Genomic DNA, 27,984 nt, shown 5'->3' on the forward strand with positions numbered 1-27,984 from the left:
GCACATTCCGGTCCCATTTAAAATAAATGGGTCTGCACACGGATGCGGACCCATTTTGCAGATGTGTGAATGGAAAAGATATTCCTCCAAATGAAAATAAATTAAATTATTAAAGTTAAGCAAAAAGCATAGATGTGGTCGGCAATAACAAGTGCTCGGCGGCGCTATATCAGGTGCTCGGCGGCACCAAATCAGAAACCATATGTCCTACCACAATCCGGGGGGTTCCAGTGCACATCCATGGATCCCGGAGGGAAAGCAAAAAACATCTATCCCTGGGCTAGATGATGATGTGGTATTGAAGGACAGGGTGGGAAAAGAACTGTCCCTGATATTGCCCTATAGGGGGGTGCTATTCTGGTCCTGATAGCCTAACCACAGACCACCCGCCCTGATAAGAGCGACCCCGTCCGGAACCTTACCCTATATAAAAATGGCCCTAGTAAGCCCCTAGCCCCTAGGCCCCTGACTTCCAGGTAATCACTATATAGATCTATGTGTTTTTGACTTATTATAAAAGTATATTATAAGTATATCGCACCCCTCAGTATGTCACACCTATCGATAGCACACCTATACCAGTCCTTAAAATGACTTTTGTGGCCCTATTAGCTAGCGTTTGGTGTCCCTAACAGTCTGTCCCTGCTCCACACAGCAACCTCTCTCTACACTGGCAAAAGACTGAATATAAAATGGCGGCCAGATCATGTTTATTTATAAGGTAGGGGGTGTGTCCATGTGCTGAAACGTCTCAATTGGCTGTCCTGTACCACCTGATTGATGTGTCATGGGTCAAAGTTCTTCACAATGTAAAAGAATATGGCGGGCGCGAATATCTCCATATGTTCACATGTTCGGCGAATCGCGAACACGCAAAATGGGTGAACACCGGGTAAACTGCAAAGCCACCTCTAATGGCTATATATATCTGTATGTGGTAATCTCTGAAGCTCCCTCTAGTGGTGGCTATATATAACTGTTTGCAGTAAGCTCCTAAGTTCCCCCTAGTGGTGGCTGTATATATCTGTATGCATGTTGTAAGCTCCTGAGCTCCTCCCAGTGATGGCTGTATATATCAGTATGCAGTAAGCTCCTGGACTCCCTCTAGTGGTGGCTGTATATATCTGTATGCAGTAATCTCCTGAGCTCCCCCCAGTGATGGCTGTATATATCTGTATGCAGTAAGCTCCTGAGCTCTCTCTAGTGGTGGCTGTATATATCTGTATGTAGTAATCTCCTGAGCTCCCTCTAGTGGAGTCTGTATATAGCTGTATGCAGTAATCTCCTGAGCTCCCTCTAGTGGTGGTTGTATATATCTGTATGCAGTAATCTCCTGAGCTCCCTCTAGTGGTAGCTGTATATATCTGTATGCAGTAATCTCCTGAGCTCCCTCTAGTGGTAGCTGCATATATCTGTATGCAGTAATCTCCTGAGCTCCCTCTAGTGGTAGCTGCATATATCTGTATGCAGTAATCTCCTGAGCTCCCTCTAGTGGTGGCTGTATATATCTGTATGTAGTAATCTCCTGAGCTCCCTCTAGTGGAGTCTGTATATAGCTGTATGCAGTAATCTCCTGAGCTCCCTCTAGTGGTGGTTGTATATATCTGTATGCAGTAATCTCCTGAGCTCCCTCTAGTGGTAGCTGTATATATCTGTATGCAGTAATCTCCTGAGCTCCCTCTAGTGGTAGCTGCATATATCTGTATGCAGTAATATCCTGAGCTCCCTCTAGTGGTAGCTGCATATATCTGTATGCAGTAATCTCCTGAGCTCCCTCTAGTGGTATCTGTATATATCTGTATGCAGTAATCTCTTGACCTCCCTCTAGTGATGGCGGTATATACAGGTGAAACTCAAAAAATTAGAATATCGTGCAAAGTTCATTTATTTCAGTAATGCAACTTAAAAGGTGAAACTAATATATGAGATAGACTTATTACATGGAAAGCGAGATAGTTAAAGCCTTTATTTGTTATAATTTGGATGATTATGGCTTATAGCTTATGAAAACCCCACATTTACAATCTCAGAAAATTAGAATATTACATGAAATCAATAAAAAAGGATGTTAAATAGAAAAATGTAGGACCTCTGAAAAGTATAATCATGCATATGTACTCAGTACTTGGTTTGGGCCCCTCAATGCAGCATGGCATGGATGCTATCAGCTTATGGCACTGCTGAGGTGTTATGGAAGACCAGGATGCTTCAATAGTAGCCTTCAGCTCTTCTGCATTGTTCGGTCTCATGTCTCTCATCTTTCTCTTGGCAATGCCCCGTAGATTCTCTATGGGGTTCACGTCAGGTGAGTTTGCTGGCCAATCAAGCACAGTGATCCCATGGTCATTGAACCAGGTTTTGGTACTTTTGGCAGAGTTTTACCTGTATCTGTATGCAGTAATTTCCTGAGCTCCCTCTAGTGGTGGCTGCATATATCTGTATGTAGTAATCTCCTGAGCTCCCTCTAGTGGTGACTGTATATATCTGTATGCAGTAATCTCCTGAGCTCCCTCTAGTGGTGGCTGTATATATCTGTATGTAGTAATCTCCTGAGCTCCCTCTAGTGGTGACTGTATATATCTGTATGCAGTAATCTCCTGAGCTCCCTCTAGTGGTGACTGTATATATCTGTATGCAGTAATCTCCTGAGCTCCCTCTAGTGGTGGCTGCATATATCTGTATGTAGTAATCTCCTGAGCTCCCTCTAGTGGTGACTGTATATATCTGTATGTAGTAAGCTCCTGGGCTCCCTCTAGTGGTGGCGGTATATATATATGTATGTAGTAAGCTCCTGGACTCCCTCTAGTGGTGGCTGTATATATCTGTATGTAGTAAGCTCCTGGACTCCCTCTAGTGGTGACTGTATATATCTGTATGCAGTAAGTTCCTGGGCTCACTCTAGTGGTGGCTGTATATATCTGTATGCAGTAAGCTCCTGGGCTCCCTCTAGTGGTGGCTGTATATATCTGTATGCAGTAATCTCCTGATCTCTCTCTAGTGGTGGCTGTATATATCTGTATGCAGTAAGCTCCTGGGCTCCCTCTAGTGGTGGCTGTATATATCTGTATGTAGTAATCTCCTGAGCTCCCTCTAGTGGTGACTGTATATATCTGTATGTAGTAAGCTCCTGGGCTCCCTCTAGTGGTGGCGGTATATATATATGTATGCAGTAAGCTCCTGGGCTCACTCTAGTGGTGGCTGTATATATCTGTATGCAGTAAGCTCCTGGGCTCCCTCTAGTGGTGGCTGTATATATCTGTATGCAGTAATCTCCTGATCTCTCTCTAGTGGTGGCTGTATATATCTGTATGCAGTAAGCTCCTGGGCTCCCTCTAGTGGTGGCTGTATATATCTGTATGTAGTAAGCTCCTGGACTCCCTCTAGTGGTGTCTTCAAAGAGACATACTTTTATCATGTCTATGCCAGAGATTTTTGTAGCTTTTTATCGGAAAATTGATTCCCCCTCCCCTAAAGATATATAATTTTAATGTAAAATAATATTGGATATTGACATTTACGTCCTGCAATCTAAACAGACCTTTAATTTTAGGATCGAGTGACGTAAGAGGATGTAGTAAACATGTTATGACCCATTGAATTGACACCTGCCCTAGGAGCGACTAATTCATTTTAAAATCCATGCCTGGATTAAAGAGTGACAACCGATTGGTTCAACCTGATTGGAAACAGACCGTCATGGCGGTCATATAACATCTGACAGTTCACATTTAATTCCCACTCAAAAGCTGTTAATACCTGTAATTCTCCGCTCACCTGAGTTATCAAAATTCAATCAAATGTGACTGGAAAAAGTGAGGCGTTCAAGAAACGAGAGGCTAATCCCTACACAGGAACCACTAATTATATCTTCTTTGGTCCATTCTATGCAACTTTATACCTGACTGATTCCCTCCAGGACTGCAAGAAAACGTCATTTGTCCAGGAGTCCACCTCCCTATTCTATAGGCAGAGGTATAAAAGAGCTGATCTAGTGGCAGCTCAACCACAGCAAACAAGAAGTACACAGAGGCTGTACAAAGAAGACACCGAGAGAGCAACAGGTAAGACAGCACAGAGCATCTGTACTATGTGCATGGCTCTGATTCCCAGGCTGCATCTGTCTAATATCATTTTATTTTATACTATTGTTTTATTTTATGTTATTCGATTTATTATATCATTGTATATTATATTATAGGTTATTACTATATTATTTTATTTTATACTATTGTTTTATTTTATGTTATTAGATTTATTATATTATAGGTTATTACTATATTATTTTATAGTTTTTTAATCATGCTATAATTATTATATTATTTTGTATTATATTATATTTTCAGCTTTTAACTATTATATCATAGTATAGTTTTATATTACATTATTATTATATATTATTATATATTATAGTTTTATATTACATTATTATTATTATTATTATATATTATACTATTTGACATAAGGTGGAAGTTATTGTCATTGTAAGAAAAAAAATCCAATGTAATAATAATAATAATTATTATTATTTTTATTTTTTTGCTTACAATGGCAATAACTTGCACCTAATGTCAAATGACATAAAACTATAATATAATATATAACAATAATGTAATATAAAACTATTATTATTTTATGCATTTATTAATATATTTTTTATCTCCTGGTTGCTTCTCTCTCAAATGCTGCATTACTTTATAAGAACTTTATTACTTTATTAGTTTATATTATATTCAGTGTAGGTTAAAAAATTTGAAAAAATAACAATACTCATTATTAGCATAACTAGTATTTTAGATTAGATTAGGTGTAGAATATTTTATTTGTAAGCAAAATCTAATCTAAAAAATAAATATTATTATTGTTTATATATTAACCTCCACATGCTTCTATCTTAAATACAGTATTTTGTGTCATTTAAGTTAAGAACCTTTCCACATTTTGTTAGCCTCATAAAGTACTTATTATGATTATTATCATTATATGTCTATTGAGTATACTTTTGTATCGTTTGTTTTAGAATGATATATATATACAGTATTTGCTCTATATTCTAAATAAATTCATGTCAAAGCACTTGTAAACAAACAAACAATAAAAAAGAATGGATGGATTTAAAATTGCTCAAATGGTAGCAGTGCTCGTGTACAGTGGTCCGGCCATTTTTTATAAGAGATGGCGGTGCACATAGAGCTTCATGAGTCGGTCACCAGCCGGTATCTGTGTAATTATTTCAGTGCATAGAGTGAAGAGGTTAATGCTGGATTACGGATCAGGTTGCAGGGGGTGAACAGAGAAGAGGTGGGGTACAGCCGCACGGTCAGGTCTCCTGATGCAGTTTTGGAAGTCAAAATGGGAAGTGGATCGTAAAAAGAGAGAAAGTATAAAGGATACATATGACTTCTCTGACTTCTTTTGTGAATCCGCTTCCGCAACTGTATTAAGAAACCTGACCGTGTGGCCGTACCCTTTTTCTTAGAGAAAGTGAAAGATGCGTTTTTAGGGCATGCACTATGGATGTTGGTAATTAATCTGCTGCCCGAAAGCAATGATTCTCTATGGATCCCTCATCCACATACAGAGGAGAGGATAGATGAATGTAAAGGCAGCATCTCTTCTGACCAGTGGGCTGTTATTGGGAATGAATGGTCCATTCCCGTTTGCTGTGTCGGCCCATGTAAAGTGGCCTATAGTCTTAGATCATTGGAAAAAACGTAGAGCAGGGGTAGAATGGCCGAAAGAGGAGAGGGAGGTGATGGAGGCAGCACTGGGAACTACTTCCTTTGATGAGAGTGATAAATTGTATTCTATTGTAGATGGGCGACCATAACAAGGACTGGCACAGGGTGGAGGCATCGGAGTAGTGACTGGCACAGGGTGGAGGCATCGGAGCAGTGACTGACACAGGGTGGAGGCATCGGAGCAGTGATTGGCACAGGGTGGAGGCATCGGAGTAGTGACTGGCACAGGGTGGAGGCATCGGTGCAGTGACTGGCACAGGGTGGAGGCATCGGAGTAGTGATTGGCACAGGGTGGAGGCATCGGAGTAGTGATTGGCACAGGGTGAAGGCATCGGAGCAGTGACTGGCACAGGGTGGAGGCATTGGAGCAGTGACTGGCACAGGGTGGAGGCATCGGAGCAGTGACTGGCACAGGGTGGAGGCATCGGAGTAGTGACTGGCACAGGGTGGAGGCATCGGAGTAGTGACTGGCACTGGATAGAGATATCAAAGTAGTGACTGGCACAGGGTGGAGGCATCGGAGTTGTGACTGGCACAGGGTGGAGGCATCAGAGTAGTGACTGGCACAGGTTGGAGGCATCGGAGCAGTGACTGACACAGGGTGGAGGCATCAGGGCAGTGACTGGCACAGGGTAGAGGCATCGGAGCAGTGACTGGCACAGGGTGGAGGCATCGGAGCAGTGACTGGCACAGGGTGGAGGCATCGGAGTAGTGACTGGCACCAGATAGAGGCATCAGTGCAGTGACTGGCACAGGGTGGAGGCATCAGAGTAGTGACTGGCACAGGGTGGAGGCATCAGAGCAGTGACTGGCACCAGATAGAGGCATCAGTGCAGTGACTGGCACAGGGTGGAGGCATCAGAGTAGTGACTGGCACTGGATAGAGACATCGGAGTAGTGACTGGCACAGGGTGGAGGCATCGGAGTTGTGACTGGCACAGGGTGGAGGCATCGGAGTAGTGACTGGCACAGGTTGGAGGCACTGGAGTAGCAGCTGGACAGATAGGTGAGCCTGGCTGCGGCGTTCAGGACAGATTGGAGAGAGAAGCACAATTAGGAAGGGGTTACAGTGATTAGTAGATTACATTCTCAATAAAAATGATAATTTTCATTAAACCTTGTAATAAAAATAATAATAATAATAATAATTACCATTTCATTATTTAAAAATCAGAATAATTTTCGCTCTTTGTCAGATGTTTCACATTTCTATCATCGTGAAGTGGCTGAGCTCCGACAATGAAATGTGTGGGAGAAGCTAACCACTAATGGTCCATTCACTGTAACTTCAGCGCATTATCACACGACACGGCTATGTTCTTACATTAGTGATAAACCAGAGGTTGGAATGAATTGAAGGCACGAAATAAGATTATTGCCGAGTGATGTGAATACAAACGTCAGACCAGGTCCCTACATAAAAGGCACTTACTACTCGGTGGTAACTACCTGGCAGTGTCATCTGGGTTGAGACAGAGCCTTTTAATTGTGCAAGGACACAAAGGGTCCACGGTGCCGAATAAACCACGCACAGTAGGTTACAAAAAAATTATAGTTCAAAGGAAATGAAACCATCCAGTAGGCTCGAATGCTGCTTCCTGTGTTCAGATCTGGTCCCTAATTTTTGGCCCCAGTTTTCCTTCCATTGTTGATTTTGATTGAATTATTCTATTTTTGATCAGTGGCATAAATAAAAGAGAACCAACCCTATAGTAAAACTACCTACGGTGGCCATACATATTAGATGAAAGTTGGCTGAACCTGATGGTTACGACCGGACCAGAAGACTACCTAATGTGTATGGGGATCACCCAACTCAGAAGAAGGATCCAACATGCCTCATACTTTGTTCCCCTGGAGATAAGCCAACACCTGAAGAGTCTGATAGGGTTTTATTTCCATCTTGAGATATATATTGTGGATTTAGGAGGAACAGGTGTCGGCTGCATGAAGTTTCAGCCAACAGCTATCTACAGTGTATGGCCAACTTTATGGTGCAAGGGTTTAGCCATTGAGGACAGAGGATTCTGTTGTTCATTCCACCCTCCATACCCTATCCTTGACCCTTGGGCCAATTGCCCACCTCAATGCAGAGGAACTGAGTTGAGCCCCATCTCTCCAAGGGGCCCATAGCAGTAGATGGTCTGCATCTATGTTACATCCATCCTTGCTTGTATGTAAGACCTTGACCTCTAATCCTTTCCTTATAGTCCTCACGGTCTCATGATTTCAGTCTGTACACAAGTATATTGAATGTATGAGGATAAAGTCATATTATTATTCTCTACTGTGCCAGCCTTGAAGTTTGCTATATTCTCATTCACATTCTTAGATAATGATATTCTTAATGCAGATGTCAAGTTCTGTTCTAGTCCTGTGTTTGGCTAACCTTCCTTTTGCAATGATTCTCACCCAATTTTTGACCGTCACCTTCCAGTGGTTTCATATCCATAGAAGTTATCCTTAAAGGGGTTCTCCAATTTAGAAAACATATTTACAAATACCCTATTAGGAAATTCTGAGTTCCCTTTTGAAGATCCTGATCTTGTAGTCTGAGTGAAGAGCGGCAGCAAAGAGCTTCTCTGTCTGGTACCCTTACCAATGAGCGCTAGTATGAGACCCTGTAATGAGTTTCTTTTAATCCATCAAACAAAAGAGATTGTCCAAAGTGGACGTCCCCTTTTAAGAAGACTTCACTCGTGACTGAAGTCAATGTAGAAAGAAATTTGTAAGGCAATGTGAGTTATTATTTAACCTGTCCCCTCAAGAATTTCTGCATCATGGATATTTAAGATATTAATCAATTTTCAATTATTGGTGCAATTCCCAAAGTTTGTTAGTGTGGAAACATACAATTCTGTTACTCAATGATGTCAAAATGTCGCATCTTCACTTGAAGTCCTTCATATCAGCACATCCATCTTCTGATAGCCATGTGTAGATCCCGATCTGACCTTTCTGATTTATGATGAGCTTCCCGATTTGTGATGCCCTTCCCTTGCTTGCCCCAAAAATCTACTGAGCATAGTGAAATAAAACTTTTTGATATCAGTCAAGATATGTCCACCTTTTAGTTTCCTAGTGTCTCCTAGATCACAAGAGATTTGCCCTTTCAACGTAAAGCCATGAACCTTATAAGGCAAGAATTATAGGCCACAAATGTGGTTCATAAGTGGAACTTGAGTTAAACTTAAGACCATTTTTCCTGATATCTACTCAAACCCTAGATATGACTCTACATCCCTTCCAAACCATGGTCCTTCTCAAAATTAAACTCACTTCCAATGTTATGCATGAAAACTCATTAGCCACAAACCACATCCTGAATTTGCAATTTATAGCAAGACCTTGACCCTAAAAAAAAACAATCCACCATGTTAGCTGAGCATTGAGAAGGAGCTTCCTCAGCCTAAGTATACTGATGCAACATCGTTTCACTGGTTGACCAGGTATGTACTTACATCATCGCCGTAGATGCTCCAATTCCCAATTAACTGAATAACCATAGGAGGATGCTATCAGAAGTCGTGACCAGCTTTGTGTAAGAAAATATAAAGTTTTTGTCTTTCTTTATGCCCTGAGAGGTTTAAACATTTCTTTACAGCAATTTCTAATTATGGAGATCACTGCAAAGTTCAATCATGTTTCTCATATTGTCTCTTTTCAGCCATCCTTCCTGAGAATGTTGCAGCCAGGGTGGAGATGTATCCTGACAATACTCGGGGCGTTTATATTTCACGTCGGTGAGGTCAAAAGTCAGTGCTGGGAGAGCGGTAAATGTGCAGATCTGAGCAGCGAGGATGGGATACTGGTAAGAATCATCTTTAGACCATGGTCATTGAAAGTCATTGAAAACCGGTGCCTCATATCCCATCATCTATAGTCCACCATCATGAACTAAATACCTCTGCAGAGCCATGTTAATCTACTGCCATAAATCCCATCATCTATAGTCCACCGTGACCTACATGCAACCCTACAGCCATTGTAATATGCCATATATCCCATCATCTATAGTCCACCATGACGTATATACCTCCCCAGAGCCATGGTAATGTACTGCCTTATAGCCCATCATCCATAGTCCACCATGACCTATATATCCCAACACAGTCATTGTAATCTACTACCACATTTCCCAACATCTATTCTCCACCATGACTTACATACACCCCACATTCATTATAATCTGCCATATATCCCATCATCTATAGTCTACCATGACATATATATATATATATACACCTCTCTAGAGCCATTTTAATCTACTGCCATATATCCAATCATTTATAGCCCACCATGACCTACATACACCCCACAGCCATTGTAGTCCTCTGCCATATATCTTATCATCTATAGTCCACTGTGATCTATATACCCCCACAGCCACTGTAATCTGTTTTATATCCCATCAGCTATAGTCCACCATGACCTATATACCTCCCCACAGTCATTGTAATCTACTGCAAAATATTCCATCATCTATACTCCATTGTGCTTGGTTTGTTTTTGTTATTTTTTGGACAAGTGTCCAGCTATCTACTGTGATTTGCTACTAGAAACCCTACTGGGTTTTCTTTCAGTACATTATTTACATTTCAGGGCATGATATTGAGGGATTCTACTAGAGTTAAGGTTCATTGACACAGATGTATTCATGTTCCATGTACTCATTCATATCTTTTTGCCAAAACCAATAAGAAACCTATGCCCCATGATTTGAGAAATGCAGAGGCATAAAGTAAAGCCTACCTGTGTCTCCTCATGTGGTAGAAGGACATTTGGGCTCCATCAGGCACAATGGTCTAGGCGAGACTGCAACCTCTGCATCACCTATGTCTATGTGCAAAGGGCCGCCACCGTGTGCCAGGTTTAGTAGGAATGCCGAGTGGTGTGATGTGGCCTAAATGTCTCTTTATGTGTGTCACGGTGCTCCTACCTGGATACAGCTGGATCCCAGGCTTTGGCATAGAAGCAATAAATAGGGGGAATAATTGAGGGATTTGAAAGAATAACTTGAGTCCAGACCTTGAGATGAAGTTCAATGGCAGCTTTACTTGAATAAACGTTTCTTCAAACAGTTTTCAGGCTTTGTCTTGGTTCCAGTAGGCTTTAGCATGAACTGGCAGGCAAACTCAACTCTGCTTTCTCTCTTTCTCTCTGCTGTACTGACAGGCTAGCCTAATGACTTTGATTCCTTCTTTATGCTGCACTCCACTCTTTAGTCTGACTTAGTTTCAGCCAAGGAATAGGTTAGTGTCCTGTCAGCTCCAACATGGAGTCTGAACCGGAATCCTCTAGAACTACCCCAACTCCTTCTGGTAGCAAGCAGGACTCACACACTTCTGCCCAAAAGGGGGGAGAATGGAATGGTAAGGATAGATCTGCCATATTTGCTGCCACCTGCTGGTAAACCAGGTAAATTATATTTATAACAGTTTACATAACAATATTATAGATGCACATTGTGGTGAACCTGAAACAGAATACATATATGACATTGTGTTAGCCCAATAAAGACAGTATCAGGGTGCAGAAGTGGTCTGGGGTGTTACATATGTCCCTGAAGAAAGGCCTTGCTGACACTGTTTGAACCTTCATCTCAACTTTGCATCACACACATAGCTCCTGTCAATCTTCCCATCACCATTGTAACAGTTCTTGTTTTCATCAGGAATGTATTAAAGCCTGCAAGATGGACCTGTCTGCAGAGTCACCAGTGTTTCCTGGGAATGGACACATGCAACCACTCTCTGAAAACATCAGGAAGTATGTCATGAGCCACTTCCGCTGGAATAAGTTTGGCCGAAGGAATAGCACCGGTAGCGATAGCAACAATGCAGGTTACAAACGGGAAGATATAGCCAACTACCCCATATTTAACCTGTTCCCCACTAATGACAACCAAAACACACAAGATGGCAACATGGAAGAAGAAGCTATGGACAAGCAAGACAATAAGAGGTCATATTCTATGGAACACTTCCGATGGGGTAAACCAGTCGGCAAAAAAAGGAGACCTATTAAGGTTTTCCCAAGCGATGCTGAGGAAGAGTCATCGGAAATCTACCCAACAGAGTACAGAAGAGAGTTGTCTGTAGAGTTTGACTACCCCGATACCAACTCCGAAGAAGACATGGACGACAGCATGTTGATGGAAAGCCCAAATAAAAAAGATCGGAAGTATAAAATGCATCATTTTCGATGGGAAGGTCCACCCAAAGACAAAAGATATGGAGGATTCATGACCCCTGAGCGCAGTCAGACTCCACTAATGACTCTTTTCAAAAATGCCATTATTAAAAATGCCCACAAGAAGGGTCAATAAGATGGTTCCATGCAAAATATCCTTCAGGTGAAGCCAGCATGTCTTTTCCAGGGTCCACTATGAACCTACTCTATAGTGAGCCGCTTATCCTGTCCATTAATTTATGTTCTGTCAGATTTGGCTTTTGAATGTTCTGTACAAAGTTAGCAAAGTCCAACAGGAAAGACCTGCAATGGCGCTGTACATAAGGAAGAGGTAGATGTTTCTATCGGTGACTCTCTAGTTTTCTGTTTGCTAATTTATATTCATATCTGACCAAAATGTGCAATAATGTAAATGAATGGGACAATAAACGTTTACAATCTTACCGGCTTCCAGTCTGTTGCTTCTGTTCTTTATCACCATGTACCTTTCAAAGTGACCCCCAAAATAAAGTATTTTAGGAATACTTAATATGATATCCTCCTCTTTCTAGGATTCTGTCCTGAAAAAAAGTCATCTATGTATCCCCCCAGCGTAGTCTATATTTCCTTCTCCCCTTCCAGTGTTAAAGCATATGTGACAGTATTTTGTGTCATTGTTAGCCCAGCGGTCCGTGCTGGCGCTGCTGACCCTACCCACGGACACGGGCTCCCTCTTTCCCTCCTGCTGCCATCCGCTGTGCTGACAAGCGCGGGCAACAGGTAGCTTAACTGCATCTGTGCTCAATGCTAGAGTTTACCTCCTGCTGGAGACCTGCACCGTTGTTAGGGCTTGTATGGGTGTGTCTCTCCTCACTTTTGAGACAGCACGTACATGCCCTCTGTCTCACCAGCCTATGGCTGGATTGCAGGAAGTATTTAAATGTGCTTCCTACCACAGGAAGATGCCTGAGAAACTCATGGCCACTAGCTTGCCTAGTTCCAAGTGTGAAGGTGTTTTTTCAAGTTCTGCTTTGCTGTGTACCAGACCCCGCTTTTGGAATTATCAGATTTTGCCTGTTTGCCGCCTGCCTCTGACCTCAGACTTTATTTACGGACCTTGCTTGTTTGCCACCTGCCTCTGACCTCGTTTACGGACCTTGCTTGATCTCTGCCTGCCCTGACCACGTACTTCCCCTCGGTGCTTGCACCGGTATCTCTGACCACCCTGGTCAGCTGCCACTGACTCGGGGACTGCTCTGGAATGGCACCTGGCAACTACCCTAACGGACCAAGCCTATCCTCACCATCAGAGGCTCTAGTGAAGACCAGGTAGTATAGTCAGTGGCGCAGTGTTTCCACACCCGCTTGCATAACAGTCATGAAAGGTAGGGAATAGTGCAGCCCTGTACTTCCACCCAGACCACTATCTCTACCTTGGACGATCCACTCTAAATGACGGCCCCCAACTGGTCGATGGTCCCTGACCCAGGGACGTCGTTAGGTCAAAACATTCGGGGCTTGAGCCCCGGATGTTCTGTCCAGTCCCCCGAATGTTATGCTTTTTAATACTGGACGTGTCTACATTCCACTGTAATACATGAGGGGAATAGAGAAAGAAAGAGAAAAGGTGCACACAATACGGTAGTATGTTCAGTATAATTACGACAGGAAGTGAGAAATCTGGTGGAGGCTCACCTTATGGGGTTATGCTAGTAATAGGCACAACCCTATTGTAAACTTGTGTAAGTAAGACCTTTTCACCAGGACTGCAGCCGCAAACTGAGTTTCTTTTGGATAGGATGTCCAGTCCCCCAAAGGATACTTGCAATGAAAGAGGTTCTGCTTTGGCGCAAAATCACAAGTCTTAAAATCACGGTCTTAATAAATAAAATTCTTCTTTTTAATTGAAGGTAGTGCATAAATAAAAGAAACAAAGCGTTTCGGGGATTGACACCTGATGAAGCGCATTGTTTCTTTTATTCATGCGCTACCTTCAATTAAATTTTTTATTTTTATTTATTGAGACCGCCTCCGCCGGTGATTTTGCGCAAAAGCAGAACCTCTTTCGTTGCCGAATGTTATGCTGGCCTGGTAGCATTCTATTTTTTTATTTGGCTATTCCAGGGCCCTTTAATATTTATTGGACCTGGGCAACCCACCACAGATCATCCCCCCACCCCCCTTGTACTTGTTCTGCTGATCCGCTACTTGCAGGCTGCGCGGGCATGAGTTCAGTTGCTGTCCTGCGGCGCGGGATTGCGCACCGAAGTGACTGAACTCATGCTCGTGCAAGTAGCGGATCAGCGGAACAAGTACAAGGGGGGTGGGGGGATGATCTGTGGGGTTGCCCAGGGTCCGCTCCCATCAATATTAAAGGCCACCCATTCCCAATGAGCCAATGTGTAACCTGTGTTAAATGATAAGGGATTCACCTATTTCCACTCAATCAACCAGCCTTTCACCTTCCATTATGGCAGTAAACCCCCCACCCCCCCCCCCCCCAACATCGTCCACCCACCCAGACACACAATTTGAAGCCACCTCCAAGTTGTGGCCCGAGAGGAAGGCCACACATTCAGTGCTCTGCAGCAGTCAAAGGGTTAACAATGAATTCAGCAGGGTTAACGGATAGAGTCACACACAGGCGTAAGGATTAAGTCAAAAGAAAGAAAATTAGACTAAATATCTACAAAAGAGAAAGCCCTGAACAGATATGAGTCCTTTGAGTTTCTTCTGCTTCCTTGGGGTCAAGGAAGAACATTGGTCACACCTCATATTGGAATTTGACCCTAAGAATGTGAAGTTGTTCATGTCCTATTTCACACTCTTGGTCCCCAGATCTGGTTTCCAGAGCTGCTACCAGGTCATTAGCAGATTACATATGAGAGATGGAAGTCATGATTGTTATGTAGGCAATTGGCCTTCAACCAAGTGATAAGCCTTCAGGATCATTCACTTGTTGCCCACTTGCCCGTCACAGTTTTTTCTGGTGTGTTACTCATCTTGGTGTTGTACGGAAATGTCTACTTTGAGTTTATAAATTCTGTGAATGTAGTTCAGAATTGTCTCTGTGTCTCAGTTCAGTCAATGGGCCAGATGCCTCAAGAGGAGACCGGTCAGATTGTGCTGAGCTGCCAACCTCATCTTCTGAACTCTGGAATCTTACCAATATATGAACAACATCTGGACCCATATTGTAATAGCAAAGTCTTAATGCATAGACCAGCACATCAGAGGTTAATGTGCAGTAAGCCGGATTGGGGTTATGCACACTGACGCTATAATATGCAATGACTGGGTCAGGTGTAAATGATAGTTAATAGTTTTTGTTTGTGACGCCAATTGCAGCGTGCGCAGGGTACAGTCACAGGGCCCTTTAAGGTGTTGCAACTCACGTACCAGGTTAGGAATGCCAGAGTGGTGTAATGTCTCTGTGTGGTAATAGTAATAGTGTCAACGGTGTCTCCTACCTGGATACGGCTGGACTCCTGGATCCTGGCTCACTTGCAATAAATGAGTGTGTTGCTAGTAGGAGTAATTGAGGAACTTGTTAGTAATGAATGAGATCCAGACTTGAAATATAATTCAACTTGTCTTTACTGGAGGCACCATTAATCCACATGAGATACAGCAATAGTCTTGGGTCCCAGCAGGTATTGGCAATATATGGCAGGGATTACAATCTCTTCTGCTTCTATCATATGCCTGGAGAATATGGCAGGAATCTGTCTTCTGCTCTGTCTATCTTCTGCTGTGTATGGGACTGACTAGCTGAGGAGGAATTTGGCTTCTCCTGGTCTCTGGATGTTACTCACAGTTATGCTCACAGGGAATGGTTCGTCCTGGAGGTGGCTGCTTGCTTGTCACCATCTGAGGCTGAAGGGCTCAGACTGGGGATGAAGATCTTTGGTCTCAGCCGAGACATGATCCTGGGTTGGGATCCCTAGAACTGGGAGCTCCTATCAGCACAGCCTTCCCCTAGCCGGGGTGGCTGGCACACTAACACTAACTTCCTTTCCTCCCCATGAGACAGGACATGGGCCAGCCCACTTCTGCTCATAGAGGGGGAGCTAAACTGGAATGTACTATTCCAGTCTTGAAATGCTAAACTGTTCTAAGTTCCTGGTAACACATTGCTGCCACCTGCTGGTGTACATGGAAATTACAGCATAATACATGTAACAGGCTTAGAAAATGCACATTTGTGAGAAATATTATGTTAAATTACACAGGATGACAATGTAGATACACTTAACAGGTTGTAGCGGGGTAAAAGAGTTTTGTAACATAACTCTGGGATGTTACAAATGTGGATCAACTAGAGATGTCCCCACACAGGGGACTCAAAAATGAGGGCTCAGAGTGCCATGTCAACTTAGGTTGGGTAAACCTTGGAAGAGAAGGGGGAGCCTAATGTGTCAGAGAGAACTGCAGTACAAAGGACATGCCCCCCAGAGCTGTGATAGGTAGAGAGCTGCAGCAGAAAGGATACATCCCCCGAGAAGGGGCACATCCCCTGAGCGCTTAAAATAAATCTAGCAAAGCAATGAATGGGGACATTTCTGGATCCATGTGAGGTACAGGGTTGGTTTTAGATTTGTTAGAAAGAGATGGTCATGTACTATACTAGAATAAAAAGTCACCCACCCACAGATCAGCCACCATCAAGGTTAATTGTATGAATGTATAACTTTCTCGACCTCCTCATACTTACGCCTCACCCAACCCCAGGTAGGCATAGTTCTACAGAAGAACGTCATGCAACAACTTTTTAAGGTCAAGAAGTTGCCATAAAAACGATCAACGTTGAAACAATTGCTCATCTCAAGCCAGTTATTGCCATAAAAGTCATAGAAACAGAGCAAGACTTAATTATGAGGCTCAACGTTGTCTGGGTGTTCATCTCATCATGTTCTTCGAATCTTAAAGGCACCGTGAACCCGGAAATGAAGGCTAAAAATAAAGAAAAGGACTCCAATTGCTCCATTTTTAATGGCCATGTCGTAAGATAGTCTCGACACCACCATGCCTCTTTCCTGCTAAGCCTCCAACATTTATGACAATGTCTAGATCAGGGGTGCATAACCTGCGGCCCCTGTCATCCTGGACAGAAACATAGCTGAACCTCTACCTGTGCGATCAGTGGTGTTTAGGAGCACAACGCTGTACAGGTCTGGTTTAAAGCTCATGCAATCTAGTAGGAGCAGGGCTGATCTCCTGCTGTCAATGACAGCCAGGGACCCCGAGGAGAAGACAGAAGTGAATTTTTACCGCTTGTGCCTTCTCCTGTGCTTGGTGCATAGCTTCCAATGAACACTACACAATGCATAGATGTCTACACTATGCCTGGGTGTCTCCGGCATAGGAGAGCTGCAGGGTCTTAGCAGACCCTGATTAGCTCTGCTTGTGTGCAGTGCCCCCATAGGGGGCTGTTTCCCCTTTCGATGCCCCAGTTACAGTGGAAAAGTTGTTAAAAGCAAAAGAAAATTTTTTAGTGTCCACCAGTGTTCTCTTGGGGGTCATATTATGTGCCTAAAATATATTGAAAAAGATGACTGAAAAAAAAAAAATACAAATAAAAGGACAAACTAAAAATGCTCAGGCCAACCAAAACTGTCACCATTACCGCCCCATTCACACAAAACTATGTTATCTATCAAAGCAACCAACACAAAATAGGGAACCCATTTTTATCATTTATTTTGGTGTTGGTTTGCATATTTATGGTGAGTGAGAAGCTATAGTTTTGATTAAAAAAAAAACAGTTTTCCCCAAATAAAGCTAAAAAAAAAGATTAAAAAAAATGCTAAAAAGCATAAAAATTATTTTGATAGTCCAACAAATTAAAATTTAAGTTACAACTGCTAAAGCACCACATGTGCTAAATCACAAAAAAGTGTCCAGCCATTAAGGCCTTTTCAGGCCTAGTCATTAAAGAGTTAACCAATGAGCGCTATCCCTATTAGAAAAGGAAAGTGCTCACTGGTTATTGCATGGTGCTTGTCACAGATATATAACCTATAATTGGGGGACAGGAGGTGGTAATAACCAATGAGCGCCATCCTTTGCAGTGAAGGAATAGGAGGCAGGATGGAAGGAAATGTCACCTCTTAAAGGGATTATCCAGGAATTGATAATGATAACCTATCCTCAGGATAGGTCATCATTATCACATTGGCGGGGTTCCAAATCCCGGAACCTCCCCCAATCAGCTGTTTAAGGGAGTCGCCTCACTCACCAAAGTTCCCGGGAACTCTCAAAGCACAGCACTGTACATTGTATTGACTGTAATAGCGATCATTCCTCCCCCATTCATTTTGTATTGGCCTATGTAATTTTTTATTTTTTTTGCAGCCCCTTGAATCACAACATGACCATCAGACCAAAAAAGATGCACTCACATTAGTAAGTGTGGGCCCTTGTGCCATGGAACAGAAAATTGGAATACTTCATACAGTGCCTAGAAGAAGTATTTGTACTCCTTGAACTTTTCACGTTACACCCACAAACTTAAATGTATTTTATTGGGATTTTGTGATAGACCATCACAAAGTATCAAGTATGTATGATGTGAAAAGAAAATAATACGTGGTTTTCAAAATGTTTAATAAATAAAAGTCTGGAAAGTGTAGCGTGCATTTGTATTCAGCCCCCTATACTCTGATACCCATAAATAAAATCCAGTGTGACCAATTGCCTTTAGAAGTCACCTCATTAGTACATAGAGTACATCTGTATGTAATGTATTCTCAGTATAACTCCAGCTGTTCTGTGAAGGCCTCAGTTGTTTGTTAGAGAACATTAGTGATCAAGCAGCATCATGAAAACCAAGGTAGTATCACGGATGAGGTATAGGAGGGAACACCACACCGACAACAGGAGGGAAGGGAAAAGCCACTAGACCTCAACGCTAGGGAAAGGGTCACCACCGATAGAACCCTACTCCTTGCCCTGACTCCTATCTGTATGGGCACACCTTGAAGGTAGGAATGCCCATACACCGGAACCTGGAGACCCTAAGGAGTCCTATGGGTATTGGCAGGGCTTGAGACGACCCGCTGGAACCCACATCATCTCCTCTGGTCCGTAACCCTTCCAGTGAACGTGATTCTGGAGGGATGTACGGAGAATTCGGGAGTTCACTATCCTGGCGATCTGAAATTCCAGATTACCGCCCACCATGACAGGAGCGGGAGGCAAGGAGGATGGTTCAACTGGTTCAACATATCTCTTCAACAACGACTTATGGAACACATTATGAATTTTCAAGGCCTGAGGAAGTTCAAGACGAAAGGCTACCGGGTTAATAATGGCAGTAATCTTATATGGACCAATAAACTTTGGACCCAACTTCCAAGAAGGTACTTTCAACTTAATGTTTCTTGTGGACAGCCACACAGAATCACTCACTCTAAGGTCCGGACCATTTATACTTCTCTTGTCAGCCATACATTTATACTTGTTGCCCATTTTTTATAGATTATTTTGAATTTTTTGCCAAATAGATGACAAAGAAAAGGAAAATCTTTCCTCTTCAGGTATACCAGAAGTCTCCGTACCAGAAAATGTACCAAATTTCAGGTGGAACCCATATGCCCCAACAAACGGCAACTTATCAGTGGACTCTTGTCTACAGTTATTTATGGCAAACTTAGCTAAAAAATGAAGACCTCTCCTCCTGGTTCTCCGAGACAAAACATCTCAAATAAGTCTCCAAATTCTGATTAGTGCGTTCAGTCTGTCCGTTCGACAGAGGATGAAAGGCCGAAGAGAAGGACAATTGTACCCCCTGATGAGTACAGAACGCCTTCCAGAATTTGGAAACAAACTGAGTCCCCCTATCAGACACCACATCAGAAGGAATACCATGTAATTTCACAATGTTATCGACAAACACTTGTGCAAGAGTTTTAGCATTAGGTAGACCTGGCAATGCTATAAAGTGCGCCATGTTACTAAAGCGATCAACAACCACCAAAATCACAGTTTTTCCTGAAGAATTAGGAAAATCTGTGATAAAAATCCATGGATAAATGAGTCCAAGGTCGGGGCAGAATGGGCAACGGAAGCAAAGATCCGGAAGGCCGAGAATGTGTCACCTTAGCACGTGCACAAGTACTACAAGCAGACACATAGTCCTCAGCACACTTACGCAACCCCGGCCACCAGAATCTACGAGAGATGAGATTGACAGTGGATCTGCAAACAGGATGTCCTGTGAGAACCGTACAGTGATGTTCCTTGAACACCTTGTGACGTAATTCAGAAGGAGCAAACAACTTCCCCGAAGGGCAAGAATCCGTTGCATCTCCCTGGGCCTCCAACACCTCTGCCTCAAGGTCGGGATATCGGGCGTATATAACTACCCCTTCAGACAATATCGGACTAGGATCTTCCGAATCACCCCCCCTCCAAGAAAGCTACGCGACAAAGCATCAGCCTTGACGTTCTTAACCCCAGGGCGATAGGTGACGATGAAATTAAATCTGGTAAAAACAACGACCATCTGGTCTGCCTTGGGTTCAGTCGTTTAGCCGACTCCAGGTAAGCCAGGTTTTTGTGATCAGTTAGCACAGTAATAGGATGGATTGCTCCTTCCAACCAATGACGCCATTTCTCAAAAGCCAACTTAATGGCCAACAACTCTCTATTACCCACTTCATAATTTCTTTCAGCAGCCAAGAGTTTCTTAGAGAAGAAAGCACATGGGCGCCATTTACTAGGTGAAGGACCCTGCGACAAGACCGCTCCTACCCCTACCTCAGATGCGTCAACCTCCACAATGAATGGCTGTGACACATCCGGTTGCACCAGACTAGGAGCAGAAGCAAAACATTCCTTCACTGCAGAAAAAGCTTAGACCAGACTGAGACATCCGAACCTTTCCTAGTCATGTCCCTTAAAGGTTTAACCATAGCCAAGTAGTTCAAATGAATTTACGGTAGTAGTTGGTGAACCCCAAAAACTGCATAAGCGCTTTCAGTCCAACACAGCACGGACCTTCTCTGGACCCATACGAAAACCTGAAGATGAGAGTAGGTAACCCAGGAATTGCACTTCCTGAACTGCAAATACACACTTCTCCATCTTAGCATACAATTTATTCTCTCTTAGGATCTGTAACACTTGTCTCACGTGATCCTGATGAGTCTCCATATCAGGAGAATAAATTAGTATGTCATCCAGATACACCACAACAAACCTCCCCACCAGATGATGAAAGATGTCATTAATAAAATGCTGGAAAACCGCAGGAGCATTAGTTAACCCAAACATCATGACCAGACTCTCAAAATGACCCTCAGGGGAATCTTCCATTCATCCCCTTCCTTGATCCTAACCAGATTATATGCCCCTCTTAGGTCCAACTCGGAGAACACCTTGGCACCAACAATCTGGTTAAAGAAGTCAGGAATCAAAGGAAGGGGGTACAGATCACGGATCCTAATCAGATTGAGCTCACGGAAGTCCAGACATGGCCTAAGAGTTCCGTCTTTCTTCTTTACAAAGAAAAACCCTGCTTCCACTGGGAACTTGGAAGGTCTATGTCCCTTTGCCAAACTCTCGCATGGCTGCTCTTTCGGGTTCAGAAGGGTTATATAAACTAGATTTGGGCAACTTTGCTCTGGGAATAAGATTGATAGGAGAATCATATTCCCGGTGTGGGGGTAAACCCTGGCAACCACTCTCAGAAAATACATCAGAAAAATCAGAAATGAAAGAGGGAACCGCTAAGTGGTCAAGACAGAAAGAGATGTATTAAGACAGTTGTCCATGCATTAATCACTCAAATCGAGAATCTGTCTCGCTTGCCAGTCAATGGTAGGATTATGTTTGCTCAACCATGGTAAACCCAGAACCAACAGAGCAGGCAGACCCTCCAGCACAAAACACGAAATGGATTCCTGATGAAAATCACCCACTCTTAAACGGAGTAAGTGGTGTGGAGTCTATTGCGAACACCGAAATATTTTTCTCTAAAGCACTTGTAGTCAACCCATGCAAACGGACAAACTGACCATCAACTAGGTTAACCCATGCCCCACTGTCAATAAACACCTTAATTCCCACAGTTTTGGACTCTAGCGCCACCTCGGCAGACAGGAGAAATGAGAATTAAACGTTTTTTTTTTTCTTGTTTTCCCCTTGATGCTAAACGTAAAGGACAAACATTAATAAAATGTCCCCTTTTTCCACAGAAAAAACATACTCCCTTCTTATGACTAAAACTCTTGCAAGCAGGCCCAGGGTTAGCTCTCCCTAACTGCATAGGTTCATCACCAGGCATAAACTCAGGAGTCTCTCCACCCAAGGTGTCAGAGGAAGCCGCCATGTTATATGATAGTTCGCCCCGAGAGTGAGTGATCTTAGATCTCTCTCTTAGGCCTCATGCACATAGCATGTCCTATTCTTGTCCGTTTTGCAGACAATAATAGGCATGTCTACAATGGGCCGCCCATTGCGGAAGGCACATGGGCGGCTTGTTTTTTGCGGATCCGCGATTTGTGGACCGCAAAAAATGGCACGGTCGTGTACATGTGGCCTTAGTCGTCTATCCATACGTACAACAAGGGACATAGCCGCTTTCAATGACTTTTCGTCAAAGGCCAACGCGTCCTTTAGCCTCTCAGATAATCCTTGACAGAATTGGCTACGGAGAGCTGGTCCATTCCACTCTGTATCCGTAGCCCATTTCCTAATTTCAGAGCAATAGATCTCCACAGAACGCTCTCCCTGCTGTAAACCACGTCTCGGCCAGGGAGATCCGATCCGGATCATCGTAGATAAGACCTAGAGCTCTGAAAAATTCATCTACCGACCGGGGGGACTGTGATCCGGTCGGTAGAGAAAAAGCCCAAGACTGAGCATCCCCTTTAAGCAACGACATGATAATTAGTGATGAGCGGCATAGGCAATATTCGAATTTGAGATATTTCACACATTTTTGGCCGAATATTCACCATAAATTAGCAAATTCTTGATTGCGAAAATCGGCAATGTAATATATTAGCGATTAAAATTCACGATTCGAATATTCGCGCTTAACACTAATAATAATACCCACTCTTTGACTCTCATCCCGACGAGAGCGGACGTAACTTAAAGTACAATTTACACGACTCTCTGAACCGAATAAAATTATCGCTCCCCCGAAAATCTGTCCGGAAGTGAAACCTTAGGTTCAGGACAGGCCTGGTAACTACTACTGGCACCAGCAGCCTGTGACCCCTTGATCTGCGTGCAGAGGTCAGCTACCTCTATAGACAGACCCTGCAATTGTCTAGCCAGTGCGGCGATTGGATCCATAGCCTCACTGACACAAACAAAAATGAGAAACCAACACAGAAACAAGTGAAACCAAAGAGGCTGTTAGATCGCATAACGTGCAGCCAGTCTCTTAGATCTTCTGATCTCTGTCACGGGAGAGACCGTGACACCTGCCTTGAATTGTTCATGTTGATGCAGTTTTCTTGAACTTGACCACTGCGTGTGCGTTCTTTTCTGGTTGTGGAGCCCAAGCCACCTGCCTTGCTCTCGTTCACACAGCCAGAGCTACAATGGAAGAGTTTACAGTAGATCAAAGCATCTTCATGTGTTAGAACCCAGGCCCAGTCACAGTCCAGACCTAAACTCTATTGAGCATCTGTGGCAAGACTTTTTGCTGTTCACAGACGCTCTCCATCCAATCTGACTGAGCGGGAGCTATTTAGCAAAAAGTGAGAGTGGACAAAAATTTCAACCTCAAGATGTGCAAAGCTGGTAAAGACAGCTGCAATTGCAGCAAAAGGTGGTCCTACAAAGTGCTGACTCAGGGGGGCTGAATACAAATGCACACCACACTACCCAGATTTATTCAAAATTTTGAAAACCATGTATCATTTTATTTTTACTTCACACGTAGTTGCTACTTTGTGTTGGTCTATCAAATACAATCCCAATAAAATACATTAAAGTTTGTGGGTGTAACTTGAAAAAATCTGGAAAAGTTCAAGGGGTATGAATACTTTTTGAAATTTGTGACTGGATAGGATCAAGGAAAAGGGGGTATAAAGGGAGGGATTTTTGGCAGTGAGGTGTATTTAGAGAAGGTTATTTAAAAAATCAGTAAGAAGTCCATATCTCAGACCTGGTCTGCAAGCTCAGGACGCTCTGCTCCAAAAACCTCTCAGAGGCATACGGAGCCATCGTAGAGGCCTCACGTACCTCTATAGAAAACCATAAAATGACCGTATGCATGAGCCCTTACACTAGACCCTTATCCTTGCCCATTCTCGAATCTCAACATGGTGTACTGAACACAATGTACCATCCATCTCACTAGGTCTTCGACTCTCTATCCACAGTCCACTCTACAACCCAGATTACCGTGACATGTTACGGTATGATTTCTTCGTACAAGTAGATAACCGCCAAGAAGCCACTTTGACTCGATTACAGCAATTAATATCATCAGGGATATAATTTCTCATAAATTGATATAAATTGTTCAAGTACTCTGAGAGACTTCGAGTCGCTCATGAGAGGATCTGCGTTCCGGTTGCGGCATCTACTTATGTTCCTGTTATTCTATAAATGTCTCTTCCTGAAGTACAAAATGATGGTAATGGAGACATAGATCTCATCATTATGGAGGGCGAGTTAATGGACGGAGTCTGGGAATTTGGGATGTAATATGTCCATCTACATTCTTCACATGAGTACTGCTATCAGTCTTATACTTGTATTTAAACTTATATTTTCCAACTATTTATTGATGTTTTCATGAAAACTCCCAAAAAATAATTAGTCAAAGAGGTGAACAAAGGGACAAGGCTTGTGGTGCCCTAACCGATATTGGCCATGTATGGCCGTTCCGAAATGCCAGCTGATTGCATTTTGTGGTCGGAAGTAGGGGCAACCTGATTCTACAGGCAGGTTCTTCACCATCATCATCCCTTGCCTTCAGCCCTCCTGGTGGCACCTGACGTTATTTCTCATGGACTCAGCCCTGTACCTATCCATAATATGGTGCCCAATTCTGGATTTGCAAGAAAAAACTCTTTGTTATGTTCCATTATATGACTTATTATGGAGGAGTTTCCAGTGCTAGGTAATATCGAAGATGCAAAATACAAGTACCCATGATCTTTCCCCCCCCCCCCCTAAACTTCCTAGTTCCCTTAACCCCTTCAACCCCGGGCCTGTTTTCACCTTCCTGCCCAGGCCATTTTTTGCAAATCTGACATGTGTCACTTTATGTGGCGATAACTTTAAAACGCTTTTACTTATTGTACTTCATGACAGTGGTAAAAATAAGTTTAAAAAAAAAACATTTTTATTTATTAAAAAATACAAAATTTACCCCAAATTTAAAAAAATTAGCAAATTTCAATTTCTCAACTTTTATAATAGATAGTAATACCTTCAAAAATAGTAATTACTTTACATTCCCCATATGTCTACTTCATGTTTGGATTATTATGAAAATTACATTTTATTTTTTGGGGACGTTAGAAGGCTTAGAAGTATGGAAGCAAATCTTGAAATTTTTCGGAAAATTTCCAAAACCCACTTCTTAGGCCTCTTTCACACGGGCGTTGCGGGAAAATGTGCGGGTGCATTACGGGAACACCCGCGATTTTTCCGCACGAGTGCAAAACATTGTAATGCGTTTTGCACTCGCGTGAGAAAAATCGTGCGTGTTTGGTACCCAAACCCGAACTTCTTCACAGAAGTTCGGGCTTGGGATCGGTGTTCTGTAAATAGTATTATTTTCCCTTATAACATGGTTATAAGGGAAAATAATAGCATTCTGAATACAGGATGCATAGTAAAACAGCGCTGGAGGGGTTAAAAAATAAATAAAAATTTTTTAACTCACCTTAGTCCACTTGTTCACGGCCCGGCATCTCCTTCTGGCTTCATCTGATCTCTGTGCAGCAACAGGACCTGTGGTGACGTCATTCCGGTCATCACATGGTACGTCACATGATCTTTTACCATGGTGATTCACCATGGTAAAAGATCATGTGACGTACCATGTGATGACCGGAGTGACATCATCAAAGGTCCTTGACCTATAATTAATGCTCACCACAGGTCCTATTCAGTAAAGGGGACAGACGGAGATGCCGACATCGCGATCAAGTGGATTAAGGTGAGTTAAATGACTTACCCCTCGGGCGCTGTTTTACTTTGCATTCTGTATTCAGAATGCTATTATTTTCCCTTATAACCATGTTATAAGGGAAAATAATAATGATCGGGTCTCCATCCCGATCGTCTCCTAGCAACCATGCGTGAAAATCGCACCGCATCCGCACTTGCTTGCGGATGCTTGCGATTTTCACGCAACCCCATTCATTTCTATGGGGCTTGCGTTACGTGAAAAACGCACAAAGAGGAGCATGCTGCGATTTTCACGCAACGCACAAGTTATGCGTGAAAATCACCGCTCATGTGAACAGCCCCATAGAAATGAATGGGTCAGGATTCCGTGCGGATGCAATGCGTTCACCTCCCGCATCGCATCCGCGCGGAATATTCGCCCGTGTGAAAGGGGCCTAAGGACCAGTTCAGGTCTGAAGTCACTTTGTGAGGCTTACAAAATAGAAACCACCCAAAAATGACCCCATTTTAGAAACTACACCCCTCAAGGTATACAAAACTGATTTTACAAACTTTCTTAACCCTTTAGATGTTCAACAAGAATTGATGGAAAATGGAGATGAAATTTCAGAATTTCACTTTTTTGGCAGATTTTACATTTTAATCCATTTTTTCCAGTAGCAAAGCAAGGGTTAACAGACAAAAAAACTCAATATTTATAACCCTGATTCTGCGGTTTACAGAAACACCCCACATGTGATCGTAAACTGCTGTACGGGCACACGACAGGGGGCAGTAGGAAAGGAACGCCATATGGTTTTTGGAAGGCAAATTTAGCTGAACTGGTTTTTAGATGCCATGTCCCATTTGAAGCCCCCTGATGCACCGCTACAGTAGAAACTACAGGATAAGGTGCCAGTTTTATTGGTACTATTTTGGGGTACATATGATTTTTTACTGCTTCATATTACGTTTTTTGTGAGGCAAGGTAAAAAAAATAAAAATGTTTTGGCACCGTTTTTATTTTTTATTTTTACAGCGTTTACCTGAGGGATTAGGTCATGTGACTTTTTTATAGAGCAGATCGTTACGCACGTGGCAATACCTAATATGTATACTTTTTCTTATTTATTTAAGTTTTACACAATAATAGCATTTTTGAAACCGAAATAATGATACTTTAGTGTCTCATAGTCTGAGAGCTATAGCTTTTTTATTTTTTGACCAATTCTCTCATGTAGGGTCTCATTTTTTGCGGGATGAGGTAACGGTCTGATTGGTACCATTTTGGGGGGCATGCGCTTTTTTGATCACTTGCTGTTGCAATTTTTGTGATTAATTTGACAAAAATTTGATTTTTTAGCCTTTTTTTTTTTTTTTTTTACGGTGTTGACCTGAGTGGTTAGGTCATGTGATATTTTTATAGAGCTGTTTGTTAGGGACGTGGCGATACCTAATATGTATACATTTTTTTATGTATTTCACTTTAGCACAATAATAGCAGTTTAGACACAAAAAAAATGATGTTTTAGCTTCTCTATGTTCTGAGAGCTATAGTTTTTTTATTTTTTGGGAGATCGTCTTAGGTAGGGGCTCATTTTTTGCGGGATGAGGTGACAGTTTTATTGATACCATTTTGGGGGACATACACCTTTTTGATCGCTTGGTGTTGCACTTTTTGTGATGTAAGGTGACAAAAATAGCATTTTTTTACACAGTTTTTTTTAATTTATTTTTATGGTGTTTATCGGACAGGGTGAATCATGTGATATATTTATAGAGCCGGTCATTACGGACGCGGGGATACCTAATATGTGTGGGTTTTGGTTTTATTTTCTGTTTTTTATTATAAAATAAGGGGAAAGTGGCTTTTTTTTCTTTTTTACTTTATTAATTTTATTAAAAACACTTTTTTTTTAACTTTATTTATGACATTCACTTTTGGGGGTCTGATCCCCTCTGCAATGCATTACAATACATCTGTATT

General features: G+C 42.5%; 1 protein-coding gene and 1 long non-coding RNA gene across 2 annotated transcripts; both read left to right on the forward strand.

Moving 5' to 3' along the window:
- Positions 1-976: 976 nt before the first annotated feature.
- Positions 977-21,786, forward strand: LOC120997159. The gene is made up of 3 exons (XR_005778102.1): positions 977-1,110; positions 16,839-16,843; positions 21,776-21,786. It is a non-coding gene; the product is annotated as an uncharacterized LOC120997159 (long non-coding RNA).
- POMC (proopiomelanocortin) lies at positions 9,421-12,066 on the forward strand. The gene is made up of 2 exons (XM_040427121.1): positions 9,421-9,549; positions 11,413-12,066. Exons 1-2 carry the CDS (start codon positions 9,421-9,423, stop codon positions 12,064-12,066), a joined length of 783 nt encoding a protein of 260 aa, XP_040283055.1.
- Positions 21,787-27,984: the final 6,198 nt, after the last annotated feature.

Source organism: Bufo bufo, chromosome 4 (assembly GCF_905171765.1).
Source record: "Bufo bufo chromosome 4, aBufBuf1.1, whole genome shotgun sequence".
NCBI lineage: Eukaryota > Metazoa > Chordata > Amphibia > Anura > Bufonidae > Bufo > Bufo bufo.